Genomic DNA, 12,320 nt, shown 5'->3' with positions numbered 1-12,320 from the left:
CCCTCAAACTACATTGTTCAAACGCTTATCAACGAACTTGAGAGAATGACTGCATCAGCTCCAGGCGGCCACACCAGGCGCCTTTTTCACAACCCTATACTGCTCATTAACTGTGAGCTACTTTCTGGCTTCCCTCTTCTTCAGGCCTACCTAACCAACATACTCACTTGTTAAAAGGTGTAGTTTGCTCGATCGCCTTTTTTTGCTACGGCTACGATGGCTCCGTCATATCCGGTGTACTCGAGAATCCACCATTCCAGCGAACTATGACCAGTTCTGGCAGTCTGAGTGCTGGCCAGCTCTCAGTGATTACATCTGTGCCGGTAGTTGGCGTTATCCTTGGTCTTCCTCCATTAGTGTTCTTTGCCGACCGTTTTGGCCGCCCCAAAATAATGCTTGTTTCCTGTGTCATCGTCGCGGTTGGAAGTGCAGTTCAAACAGCAGGATTCAACATTCCCACTATGGTCGTCGGGCGAGCAATTGCCTGTAAGTGGTCATCTCATTTGCTAGCCTCTTGTAGTCTGACGATGGACAATAGATGCCGGTATATACACTCTTCTTGTTCTATCCCCGGTCTTGTTAGCCGAACTTTCGCCCCCCGAGATACGAGGGAGAGTTGTTTCCTTGTCCATTGTTCTTATCAATGTGGCCTCAGTCGTCTCTGCTGGGGTCAATTGGGCATACAGCACCACACCATCAGACGTCGCTTTTCGCGTTCCACTTGGGTTGCAATGCGTCTTCCCGGTACTTATTGGTCTCGGACTTTATTTTGTTCATGAGTCCCCGACGTTCCATCTCATCAACAGTCAAAATGATAAGGCCCTATGCAGCTTACGCAGGCTCAGAAAACCGTTTAGCGGGACCGAAATCCAAACGGAATTTGAGATGTTGCAAATGCAATCCAGCCTCGCTAAGCAGGATGCGGAGATTCCCTGGAAAGAGTTGTTTAAAGGGACCAACCTCAGAAGGACACTACTCTCTTTATCGATTCCGAATTTCCAGATGCTGTCCGGGAATCTGTTTGCTACCAACTACGCTACGGTATTCTTATCTCAAATCAACTCTTCCACTGACCCGTTTTTACTGGTACTTGCTCTCAACATTCTCGCTCTCGGTGGTGCTGTAACCGGCCTTTTCCTTGTGGACCTCGTTGGTCGTCGAACTCTTGCACTTACCACCTTCGTTGTTTTATTTCTAATCAACCTATCCGTCGGGGTCTTGGGATTATATAATAACGGTACTAACGAGCAGATATCAAAAGCTATCGCAGCCTTCTGCCTGATGTTCGGGTTTTTCTTTGGGTCTGGGTTTGGTCCACTCGCCTACGTTGTCCCGTCGGAGTTCCCGACAGCTCGACTGAGAAACAAGTGTACAGCTCTTACGTTCATGACCGTTGCTGTTTTCTCTTTGGTGGTGGCTCTCGTTTTGCCATATATTTCCCAGCCAGACAGGTCAGATGATCCTCCTCTCCCTTCAATACCTAGCGGCTAATATCATTTGCAGTGGTAACCTAGGTGCCAAGACATACTTGCTCTTTGCTGGCTGGATGCTCATGTGCATTATCGTTACATTCTTCTGGTTCCCAGAGGTTAAGGGTCGCTCTCCTGCTGAGATTGACCATATGTTCGAGGCCAAAGTCCCTGCGAGGAAATTCAAGAGTAAGTGTATCATTAAGGTCGTGCTGATTATTTGGTATACTAACGCTGTAAAGCTTATGTGTGTCCCATAGAGGCGGCGACTACGGCTTCGCTAGAGAAAGACGAGAAAGAGGAGAAAGAGGGGACCGGCGTCTCTCACATGGATTATGCTTAGTTGTGGATTGGGAGGCCTGGGACTCTGAGCAGACTTGATCTAGTTAGGAATGTTAATCTAGACTCTGCCTCTAATTGGGTGCTTGTACGGACCAAAGAGCAGCCCACAAATACATTATCATACGGATAGGTTTCTGTCAAAAGGTCATCCTTAAGATCTTTGGTGCCTGGAGGGAGTAAATACAAGCAGATTCTTTTTTTTTTTTTTTTTTTTTTTTTTCAATCCATACCCAGGGTGAGGAGATTGTTCGGTTCCTCGAATCCCCCGTCTTGCTCGTCTTGCCATTGCTCGGCTGCCGATTTATTCCTGTTCATTCTGCCCACGCTTCGAAGCCAGTGTCCTCAACCATTCTCTCATCCTACAGTGTGATACGATCAAGCTGCCAATTAAATCTAAATTGGTACTCTGACAATTAGAGTCATCTGCATCAAACGCGATCTGCTAATATAACCCTGTTTCATGACACTTAATAATTACAAGTCCTCCGATTTTTCATATCTGTTACAATTTAGGGCTTACTTATCTCCTTAGGGCTAGGGCTACGAAGGGCTATTTGGTCTTTAACTTCTTGCTTGCCAAATTCAGCATTGGGTTTTTTTTTTTTTTTTTTTTTTTTTTTCAGTACTAGGTGTGTATTTCAGACATATATCTCCATTTGACTACAACGGAAGCTAACCGAGACCTTCTCCTTCTGTCGATGTGGTCCTTATTTCAATTTCGTTTCTGCGGCCAGGTGATAGAACAGCAACCCGAAATAACCCATGGCGTCCATCTTTGATGTTCGCCATCCGTACTTGGCTGAAGGAAATTTTGACCTTAAATTCGGAACTTGGAGATATTTTCCATCCAATATTGGTATTGCGTAGATCGGAAATTGTCCTCTACAAGCCCGTTCTGATAGGCGTTCTGGCGCAGCAATCTGGTGTCAGAAGGCGTGTACTCCGGCCACCTGATCAAAGGGCCCGATATTCCAAGCCCATTAGGATCCAATTCGTTAATAAATGCAATTGCATAGCGCTGTTGCGTTTCTCCGGGTACGCTGGTTCTGCCGATGATAGATACTGCCTGTCGCGCATCTGAGCCATGGAAAGACCCTAGAGGCACGGATCCATGCAGGCCGGCATAAAGATAGGACCAACATGACACTTGTGAACAGACATTTTGGAGGTGGAACCTCCGCTGGAAAATAAGAACTATATCCCCTGGAATCGATGCGAGTCGTTTATACTGGCCGTAGATGTTGCCAGCCTTTCCAGTTCCGTATGGCGATCCACTGATGCCCTTATCATCTGGATATTTCCCGATTAACGCTTTTGTATACTGGTCACTTCCTGGGAAGTATGGGATAAGATAATTGATCAAGTCGCGATTAGTCGTAATGTTCGATTGGGTGATGGCAAAAACGGTTCCCTCGTCCTCGGCATCTCCACTTAGAATTGGCACTTTAGCGAATATGCCTGAGGTGATAGCAGCGTCAGGGCTAACGGGGAAAAAGGAATCGGAGCTGTCTGGTCGAGGAATAAATGGCAAGTTGGCTCCCGAGTACTTAAATTCTGTACTGAGGCTGTTTTCGGCCTTCTGTAGCAACTTTGCATCCACTCCCTGCAAGCATTGGAGTGTATTGTTGGTCTTTATACACCCAGCACGCTGGGCAACTGTATCATAAACCTCCTGCGCTTTCGGTGCGACGATATCTAGAGCAGGAACTACCGATCCAGACACTAAAATCATTCCTCGGAAGAGACCGTCGATATCTCCATTGTTAATGATGGTTTGATCCATTGCTGACATTGACCCTGCGCTGCCTCCGTACAAAACGACTTTCTGCGGGTCGCCACCAAATGCTGCTATGTTATCTGTGCCGCCTGTGAGCGCTGAACGTGCTTGAGGCTCCTCAAAATCTTACCTTGAATCCATTGCAATGCCAGCCGCTGATCTCGCAGCCCTAAGTTTGCATTCCCAGCGAGCTGTTTGCCTGGTAAGAACCCAAAAGCACCCAGACGGTACTGAATTGAGACAAGTATAAAAGGATGACCCAGCTCAATCGACTTCAGAACAAGCGGCGTGGGCTCAGTTTCGTCTTCCGCTGAGCCAGTCATGAAGGAGCCCCCATGGATATAAACAGCCACTGGAAGCTTGGCAGTATACTTAGAGGAGGATGGACGAGTGACCTTGAGCTTCAGGCAGTCCTCTGAGCCGCTTCCGGAACTTTGCATGCACGTTGGTGCGCTCTTACTTCCATCCAGCTGTCCGAAACTGGAGTTGAGTGGCTGGGGGCTCCTGAGACGAAGGTTTCCCACTGGTGGTTGTGCAAAGGGAATACCCTTGAAAATGTCAATTCTTCCATTCGTGGTGCCTAGAATGGTGCCGTTTGTGATAGTGACTGAAGGGGTAGATGGTTCGGCGGGACAGGCCTGTCCGGCCAGAGTCCCCAGACCGAACGCAATGAAGTGAAGTAAACGGGTGACGGTGAAAGGCGACATTGTGGCTGTAGATGACTTTGGGCAGCTGTTCTCTCTTATTTATTCTAAACCCATGCGTGTCGAACTGTACTGAATTGTCGGAACTGACGGAGGTTACGTATACTCCGTACAATTCGCGAAGTGCGATGTGTCTCCATAGCAGCTGAAAAAGGCAAGGCTCCGACATGCACCCCATACTTGTGGAGGTAGAACGCAAGACCTTTTGCCAAAACTAGACAAAGTCCGTCAGTTCCCCGCGTGGTGGTGCAGTCCCCACGATTCACTTATCTAGATCCCGCAATACTGCGAAAGTGTGGGTCGGCCGGGTTAGATTTGCATTGGCCTATCGGGTGTTTGGATCTGGGACTAATGGTTTCCACTGCGCTCTGTTCGGAAAATCCCCCAATCGAGTCAGATTCCGTTATGAGATTCGCCGAGATAGCCCCATTGAAGGTGTGTGTCAATATCGGAAGGGGAAATGCTTCTAGTACCCTGCTTTATCACAGTAAATAGTCATATTTACGTATTCGGAGCGAAACTCGGAGTGCATGCTGCTAGGAGTTTGGTCGTCCTGCATAGTGGACCTACCGGCAACTTCATGGACTTACGGGCTGCGCTAAATATATACAACACTGAGAAAGTGAAACGGTATGCCGACCGGATATACGCCAATTCACTCCATTACTGCCATTTTAGTGTTTATTTTTATATTCATGAATATATTATAGGCTCCAATATTAGGAACTGGGGCTCTCGAAACACTACTAGAATTTGAGGACATATATAATGCCTCCTACTATCGCCTTCAAATATAGGGGCTCAACTCTGACTTTGTTTTTTTTTTTTTTTTTTTTACATTATATTCCTTGAAAACACATTCATACTATCCCCCTTCGATACCAAAATCCCATCTGGGTCCAACAGCACAATGGTGGCAGTTAAGTACATGGGAGAATTCGACTACATCCCATCAATACCAGCTTGTGTGGTATTCATCATCCTTTTCGGAATTACAACGATCGTACACTTTTTTCAACTAGTCCGTGGCCGAACATGGTTCTTCATCCCTTTTATATGTGGAGGTATTTGTGAGTATCAGACTCGATCTGGTGATAGTTCAGCAGCCCCTTCTTACAAAGACCTTTTATAGTTGAATTTGTCGGATATATAGCGGTAAGCTAGTCCAAATGTTCCATCGAGTCGGCCAAATCATCCATCCATACTGACGCGACGGCCATAGCGTGCGATTTCCTCCAACCAATACCCGGATTATAAAATGGGACCTCTTTCTATCCAAGCTGTCCTAGTCATAGTCGCCCCGTCTCTTCTGGCCGCAAGTATCTATATGGAACTCGGCCGCATCATGATTCTCACTGGTGGAGAGGATCTGTCACTCATCCGACGTTCATGGTTGACCAAGGTTTTTGTGATTGGAGATATAGTGTCTTTTTTTGTTCAGGCAGGAGGTGAGTTTTTTTCTTTCTTGCTGTATAACATAATAATAATATCCTGAAGAGCCGAGCTGACCAACACCTACATTCACAACTTCACAGGAGCTAGTATGCTTGTCAAAGCCAGCACAGCAGAAAAAGGCGGGAAAGTGGTCAAAATTGGCTTAATTATACAAATTATCTTCTTTGGGCTGTTCATGATCACCAGCGTAATCTTCCATGTCCGGCTTCAGAAAAGGGGCACAATGTTACCACAAAACGACGCTATTTCCTGGAAAAGGCATCAGACTATGCTATACATCAGCAGTCTGCTTATTCTCATCCGGTGTATTTTCCGATACATCGAATACAATCAGGGAAGTGACGGAACGTTGCTTCAGCATGAGTTCTGGAGCTATATCTTCGATGCCGCTCTCATGTTTTTGGCTATGGCCGGATTTAATGTGGTTCATCCGGCTGAGATAACATGGGTGATAAAGCAAAGAAAATTCGGACGTGAGACGGAATTGGTTGGATAATTGATGATTGAATGGCATACCGAGAAGTCTCCTAGACTACTGAGTTGGGCCGATTGAATCTATCTAAAACGATGTGCAACTCTTGATAGATAGAGCCAATTAATACTATTAATGCTGTCAAATTCATGATCAACAAAGCACAAAGAAGCATATTACTGTATAGTTTTCATCAATAGGCTGAAGAAAATAATTGCCCATTCAACTATGCTATTCCAAACTACAATTAGCATGTCACATACCAAAGTGTGGGCGCTGTGGATGAAATTCGAAACCATTTCAGCACTTTCAGCGGGGTCATGGATGTTGTAATTTAGAGAAATATGAGGATATATATACATCACAAAGGCCAAGTTGATTGCCAATAAATTTGGTTCTTTGTATAAACACCTCGGCGGTTATTCCGGTAGTCCGGCTTGGTTCTTGATCTGAACGAGAGCTAAACCTCTTAACTAAAAATAACATTTGAAAGAACCAGGCCATTAGAAAGATATGTTAACCACAGGATAATTCACACGTGTCCCAATGATATCTGATGCATTTGCTAGGGTTATCACGTATATGGCACCGGCCACGGATGTTAGTGAAATAAGGGACAGACTTTGGGTTTTTCCTGACCTCATATTTCTTAGGTTAAAAGGTAAGCAGTTAAGTGTCGCTATCGGACTTCAGAACTTCCAGGATAGCTTTAAACCGCTTCGCGGTCTCCTGCCCTAAAAGCTCCTCCAAAGAGTGACACAGTTGTCCATCCTTCCCATTCCGGAATTTGTAAAAGGGACCTGGATCTCCATTTTCGGTCGTCTTGAAATGAGCCCAAGGGTCCAAGCCGTAGCAAAAGTCTAGCCAAGCTGACTGTATCTGCTCAACGCTTCCTTGCCAATCGCTGAGATGTTCCGCAGGAACTAGATCCTCTGCGACGTTGAATAACAATATATCATTGATCCCATGGTTGGCCTTTCCATAGCTAGGTTTCCAGTTCGGAAACGGATTCCGCGCGGCGATTTCGTATATAAACATCTTGGTATTTGGATACCGGGATGCGAGATACATAGGAGGCAGCCGGAACATGACATCCGCGGCGAGAGCTGCCCAGTTTGTGAAGGATGTCGCAACGCCAATATTATACGCCTTCAGGACTTCGTGATATTGCAAGGGAAAGCCCTGCTGGTTGTGGAGCATTTCATTGGCTGTACACAACCCGCGTACTTTGTTGAGTAACTTGTCACCGAATAGTTCCTTGTTGTTCTTGATATCCGAAAGAAGAACCTCGGCAACTTCTTGCTACGTGAACTGTTTAGCTCATAATCAACTTGTAGCTTTTGCTAATGCACAACTTACCTCGAATTCGCAGGCCCCAACCATTAGCTCCAAGGGTGCATGGTCGCCAAAACCGTCCGCGGAATTATTTCTCCAATCATCATCAGATAGAGGGTTGTATATTTCTGGTGTAATAGAAGCGATGAGGTCGTGCACTGGTACAGACTGTACGAGCTCCAAAGCGGGAGCTGGCGTGGAGGCGACCTTGCGCAAATTGTCTACAACTCCTTGAAAAATGACCTGATGCTCGGCCATGCTCTTCGGGCTGATTCCTGTCAGGGTTCCACTGGATAAAATGGCTCGGCGAAACCGGCGGTTAGGTTTAACAGTATGGTAATGTGTCGAACATCCACCAGCACTTGTCCCGTGGAGAGTCACCTGTCCCGGGTCACCACCAAAGGCACCGATGAATTTGTTCACCCAATCCAGACCACGGGCTTGATCATGGAAGCCATAGTTTCCAACCGGCTCCCCATGGTATCTGTTGAAGGCCTCAAGTTCTTGAGATGCCATAAATCCGAGAGGCCCGAGGCGGTAGTTGATGGTCACCACTACAATACTTTGTTTCCGTGCTAAACTAGCTCTGACAAGATTCGTGGCATCGAAAACCTCTCGGCCAGCAATAGTGACGCATTGTGAACCGCCAATAAATGCGCCGCCGTGAATAAAAATGAGCACGGGCACCTTGGCTTGGTTGTGGGCCTCTAAAGCTGAAGTTGGAGCCGTGATTGTGAGATTCAAACAGTTGAGTTCACACATCTTTGGCGAATATAGCACAGGATAGTCCTGGGGAAGAGCTCCATCCCAGAATGGGGGGCCCACAAGATCAGTCTGCGGACAAATTGGCCTACAAGGCGGGTTGGTCATCTCATTTTGTGGAAAGGGCAAGATGCTTACCCCGACTGTGTGGCATCAAAAGGTTGTAAAGGCAACCCATGGACCATCACACTCTGCCTAAAACGTGCTGGGATACTTGCAAAAGGGATCCCGCGAAACTGAACCACATCATTGCCTCGTGGTAAGCCAACCAAGTCACCCAGTTGACTGTGATTGAAGTGGAATGTGGACGACATTCTCGAGTATTAAGACGTTCAACAAGACCAGAAGCAGAGGGTGTATCACAGCCTTTCTCGTACTTGCCGACAGGCTGACATGCTCAATTTATGTACCTAATTGTCTCTCTTTCCTCTCTTATTAGTAATTGGGCCTGGGCAGCGCGTTCGCTTGTCGCACCAGGTCTACTACTCCTACAATATCAGGTAGCGTCTTGGCGACCTGCCATTATACCCAAAGTAGAAGGATTCCGAGGTCAGATAACAGCTTCCAAATTGATTGAGGTGTTTGCCGAGCAGCATCCACTGGGGGAATCGACTTTTCTCCGATTACGCCCCGGAACCTGAATAGAAGTGTTGGGGTTGGTCACTCTGCATCTTTAGAGGTTCTCGGGTATGAGTCCCAGTGTCGGCCACTCCAATTGGGAGACATTATCACACAGGGTGACGGGGTATCTCAAACTTTTCCACAGGTCAAAATGGAAACAAACACAGGCTACCGCGGGATCGTTAATGGCGCTGATGAACATAATCTTGTACCAGTCAATATATATCCTTAAATAGCAATAGTTCGTAGTTTGTAATAAATGTTGTCCCCAGACAGAGATACATTACTAGACGCCGCTCGTAGGCTTCACTTCAGGACAGTGGCTATTCACAGTGGGTGCAGGACCACCCTGTCATGTAAATCTCGGACGTAGGCAAGATTGAACTTGGCTCACGTCTGCCCCATGACCTTATCATGAGCCAGGTTTGCCGGTCTTTTCTCGAATTCCTCTCGCACGTTGAAATTCTTCCCAGCCATAGTTTTGCATGCGCTAGTAGTCCTCCCATTGTCCAGGTGTCCACTGCCATGCTCATGCTTCCTCTCACTTTGGCACGTTGAGACGCAGCGACAAAACTGACCCACGTCTCTCATAGAGGTCATCCTGAGACGCGGCAACTGGCAATTGTCCTTGGTAGGGAGCTCTGCAATGCCATTTTTACGTCCAATGAGGAAAGCCCCTGACTAATAAGTCAGAGGCACTCATTTTTGAAGTCCCTGGCAGGCCTCGTCCTCACCAAAAATCTAGATGGTCAGAGGCATCCACCCCTAGGTAGACTTGCGCGGAGGATAGAGGGTCACAAGGACGTTGACAAGGGCATCTCATGGATTCTGAGACCCCTGAATTGACAGACCCCAGCAAATTATGTTCGAATTGTCACAAACTGTACAACAAATTGTCACCGTTCGCCCATGAAGACTTGATAAGCATCAATATAGTCTTTGAACCTAGGGTGGTCCCCGTTGTTGAATGAGGCGAAGAAACCGAGAAGGCCATTTGCTATCCCAGAGACAGATATGGTGGCTGACTCTGCGTAGCCAGTTTGCGATGTCATACTGACCAGTGATATATTATCGACGGATGATAGGTCTGACACAGAGGGTAGAGGGAACTTCATATCGAGGATATCCGGTCTAGTATGCTTTATCCGTATCTCGGTAGCAGCGTAGAGAAAGTCGAAGGAAATATCAAAAAGTTGGTGGATCTACATGCATCATAGATCAGTCTTTGTGATCAAGGGCAGATCATGTAGTAAACCTACCAAAGCGTCCGGACTACTTTCCAAAGCACGAATCCGAAATGACTTCAGAAGCGCAAGTGCGCATCCTGCAATTCGGATGGGGTAATAAAGGCTCAGCTTTGTCTCCAAATCGCTCGGGCTTACATGTCCATGTGTGAGAGCTAAGCGCCACAGTCGGTTTCGTATCCACAGGCACCCTAGCAGAATCCCACATTCATTGTTACCACCAGGAAAGATATCGAATGGCATAGGGACAGTTCCAACATCAAGATATAGCTTGACAGTTCCATTGTGGTTCTTGAGATCGAGACCCTTCCAGTCTCTTTGACGCTCAAGTAGAGACAGGATATGTTCGCGCGAGAGCACAGTACATTGTCCTTGATTGCCACAGTCATTTCTAAGGCAGGTCACGATTGTATCATCGAAGAGGCCGATGGTCTCTCCTATGAGTACCAATATCGAATAATCGCTGCTGTACGGGATTTCATTCCGTGTGTTGTATTCAGTAGGGAAGCCCGAAAGCTTCTGTAACAAGAGCGGAGAGACGGGGGGCAGGGAAAGCTTGTAACGGCTAGCGGTCCCGATTGCAAACACTCTTCTCATGGTTAGCTTCCACACAAGGACAGAAGTTTATATAAGTTACCTTTCTAGAACGACAAGTTCTAAATATACCCTGGCTTTATCGCTCCAATCAGCTGCACCAAGTGCTCCTGGTGGACCGTCTTCCTCAATGTTCGACGGGCAATAAAGCCTAAATAGGCCAATTGCTTCGTGTAGACGAAGCCAAGCTGCACTTTCCTGTTTCAAATGCCAGAGAACAGCAAATATATAGACGCTTGTTTGAAGCGCTTCGAACGTCGGGAGTTGTCCAAGCACGGAGGTGCTGTGTAGTCGGATTGCCTCTGACATCATCTCGGTTGACAAGGAAGAACCGTTGTTCGACGTAGACAACTCCCGTGGGTGGTAATGAAGCAATGTGAAAGCGCCGATGGCAAGAACCATGCTGGCGAATCCTTGATGAAATCTGTATTTCTTACAGGCCATGCCATCTTGGATAAGAGACGCTCTGAAGAATGGTCGTGTGGGATGGATGCTGCTCAAATACATGCTTATAGCCTTCTGGAGTATCTCCTCATTGACAGCAAGTGACAAGGAGTATCGACTAGGATCTCCTCCGGGAATCTGTGTTGCTTCATCTTGGGAAAGCAATTCAGGCAAGTCACACCCGAGATCCATTGAACCTCCAGGCCACCATAACCCCCAATCTACCGCGGCCATGGAAAGATCATGAATCGGGAAAGGCTGGGGCTGCACCGGCATGTTTTGTGTGTCGACGTTAGAAGAAATCCCCGGAACGATCTGTTCGCAATAAGGCAAGTCTCCGAGAAACCCAGAGTCCGACCGTAACATAGAATCGTCCGAAGGTTGAGTGAACAATACAGCGTCGTCTTCGTTGCTTATTGGTGTATTGATTGGCTTTTGGTTGCTTTGAGATATCGGCTCGGACAACTGCACGCTCTCTGGCGGCGCATTGGCTCTATTGGAGTTTCTCAGCATTGCTCAAAGCTACTAGCAGTGCTACACATGCGTACTTTGACTTCCTACCTCTCAACCCCCGCATGTTGTCATAGACGCAGTCGTAAGACTTTTGAAGACAGTTGCTACATGGAGCTTGTTTGGTACACTTGGATTTTTATTAGGATAGGTCGAGGATGGAGACTGTTGTCCCCGATTCGGAAACGGTTGGTACCTTTAGCTTACGAGCTCTGCACTGCCGGCATGCATTGGGATAGACATTGGACGTGGACACAGAGTCGAACACGAGTTCACTCATGGTGTGTCTCTGCTGCAGTAGATTGAAGAGATGGCATATAGAATTATCAAGTGTTTCATGTATGGTCAAGAAAGTGTTGGTATAGCTGATAGCGAACGCCAGGCTCGGTTCAGAATGTCAAGGATTGATCCAAAAAAAAGTAGATTGGTGAAGAGAGGTCTGTTAAGCAGTGGAGTCGTTCCAGCAAACTTACTATTAGTCAGCATACTCAGTCCGACCTGGTCAGTCCTACCTGAAGGCTTAAAGCTTGGCCTAATCAAAAAGGCATAATTTAATAATCTCCACAGGATACTGGCCTTGAGGTTCTGCCT

General features: G+C 46.9%; 5 protein-coding genes across 5 annotated transcripts; 2 read left to right on the top strand and 3 right to left on the bottom strand.

Moving 5' to 3' along the window:
- The first annotated feature begins 2 nt into the window (after positions 1–2).
- ASPVEDRAFT_154479 (uncharacterized protein) lies at positions 3–1,981 on the top strand. Its single transcript, XM_040808409.1, has 5 exons — positions 3–112; positions 178–486; positions 539–1,451; positions 1,504–1,658; positions 1,712–1,981. Exons 1-5 carry the CDS (start codon positions 46–48, stop codon positions 1,810–1,812), a joined length of 1,545 nt encoding a protein of 514 aa, XP_040672201.1. The 5' UTR covers positions 3–45; the 3' UTR covers positions 1,813–1,981.
- Positions 1,982–2,628: 647 nt separating this feature from the next.
- ASPVEDRAFT_32737 (uncharacterized protein) lies at positions 2,629–4,295 on the bottom strand (the record flags this gene model as incomplete). The annotated part of the gene is made up of 2 exons (XM_040810641.1): positions 2,629–3,677; positions 3,719–4,295. The coding sequence occupies 2 exons, from the start codon at positions 4,293–4,295 to the stop codon at positions 2,629–2,631; spliced, it is 1,626 nt and encodes a 541-aa protein (XP_040672200.1).
- Positions 4,296–5,159: 864 nt separating this feature from the next.
- ASPVEDRAFT_875356 (RTA1 domain-containing protein) lies at positions 5,160–6,243 on the top strand (the record flags this gene model as incomplete). Its single annotated transcript, XM_040818089.1, has 4 exons — positions 5,160–5,362; positions 5,425–5,447; positions 5,515–5,740; positions 5,828–6,243. The coding sequence occupies exons 1-4, from the start codon at positions 5,203–5,205 to the stop codon at positions 6,241–6,243; spliced, it is 825 nt and encodes a 274-aa protein (XP_040672199.1). The 5' UTR covers positions 5,160–5,202.
- A 645-nt stretch (positions 6,244–6,888) lies between these two features.
- On the bottom strand, positions 6,889–8,630 carry ASPVEDRAFT_32735 (uncharacterized protein; the record flags this gene model as incomplete). Its single annotated transcript, XM_040810640.1, has 3 exons — positions 6,889–7,521; positions 7,579–8,404; positions 8,455–8,630. 3 exons carry the CDS (start codon positions 8,628–8,630, stop codon positions 6,889–6,891), a joined length of 1,635 nt encoding a protein of 544 aa, XP_040672198.1.
- A 1,055-nt stretch (positions 8,631–9,685) lies between these two features.
- On the bottom strand, positions 9,686–12,136 carry ASPVEDRAFT_326263 (Zn(II)2Cys6 transcription factor). Its single transcript, XM_040810625.1, has 5 exons — positions 11,926–12,136; positions 11,768–11,859; positions 10,819–11,712; positions 10,197–10,770; positions 9,686–10,139 (listed from the first exon to the last, which is right to left on the bottom strand). The coding sequence occupies exons 1-5, from the start codon at positions 12,007–12,009 to the stop codon at positions 9,834–9,836; spliced, it is 1,950 nt and encodes a 649-aa protein (XP_040672197.1). The 5' UTR covers positions 12,010–12,136; the 3' UTR covers positions 9,686–9,833.
- Between the last annotated feature and the right edge of the window lie 184 nt (positions 12,137–12,320).

Source organism: Aspergillus versicolor, assembly GCF_001890125.1.
Source record: "Aspergillus versicolor CBS 583.65 unplaced genomic scaffold ASPVEscaffold_11, whole genome shotgun sequence".
NCBI lineage: Eukaryota > Fungi > Ascomycota > Eurotiomycetes > Eurotiales > Aspergillaceae > Aspergillus > Aspergillus versicolor.
The sequence above is the reverse complement of the archived record's forward strand: the minus strand, read 5'-3'. Positions and strand labels throughout refer to the sequence as shown.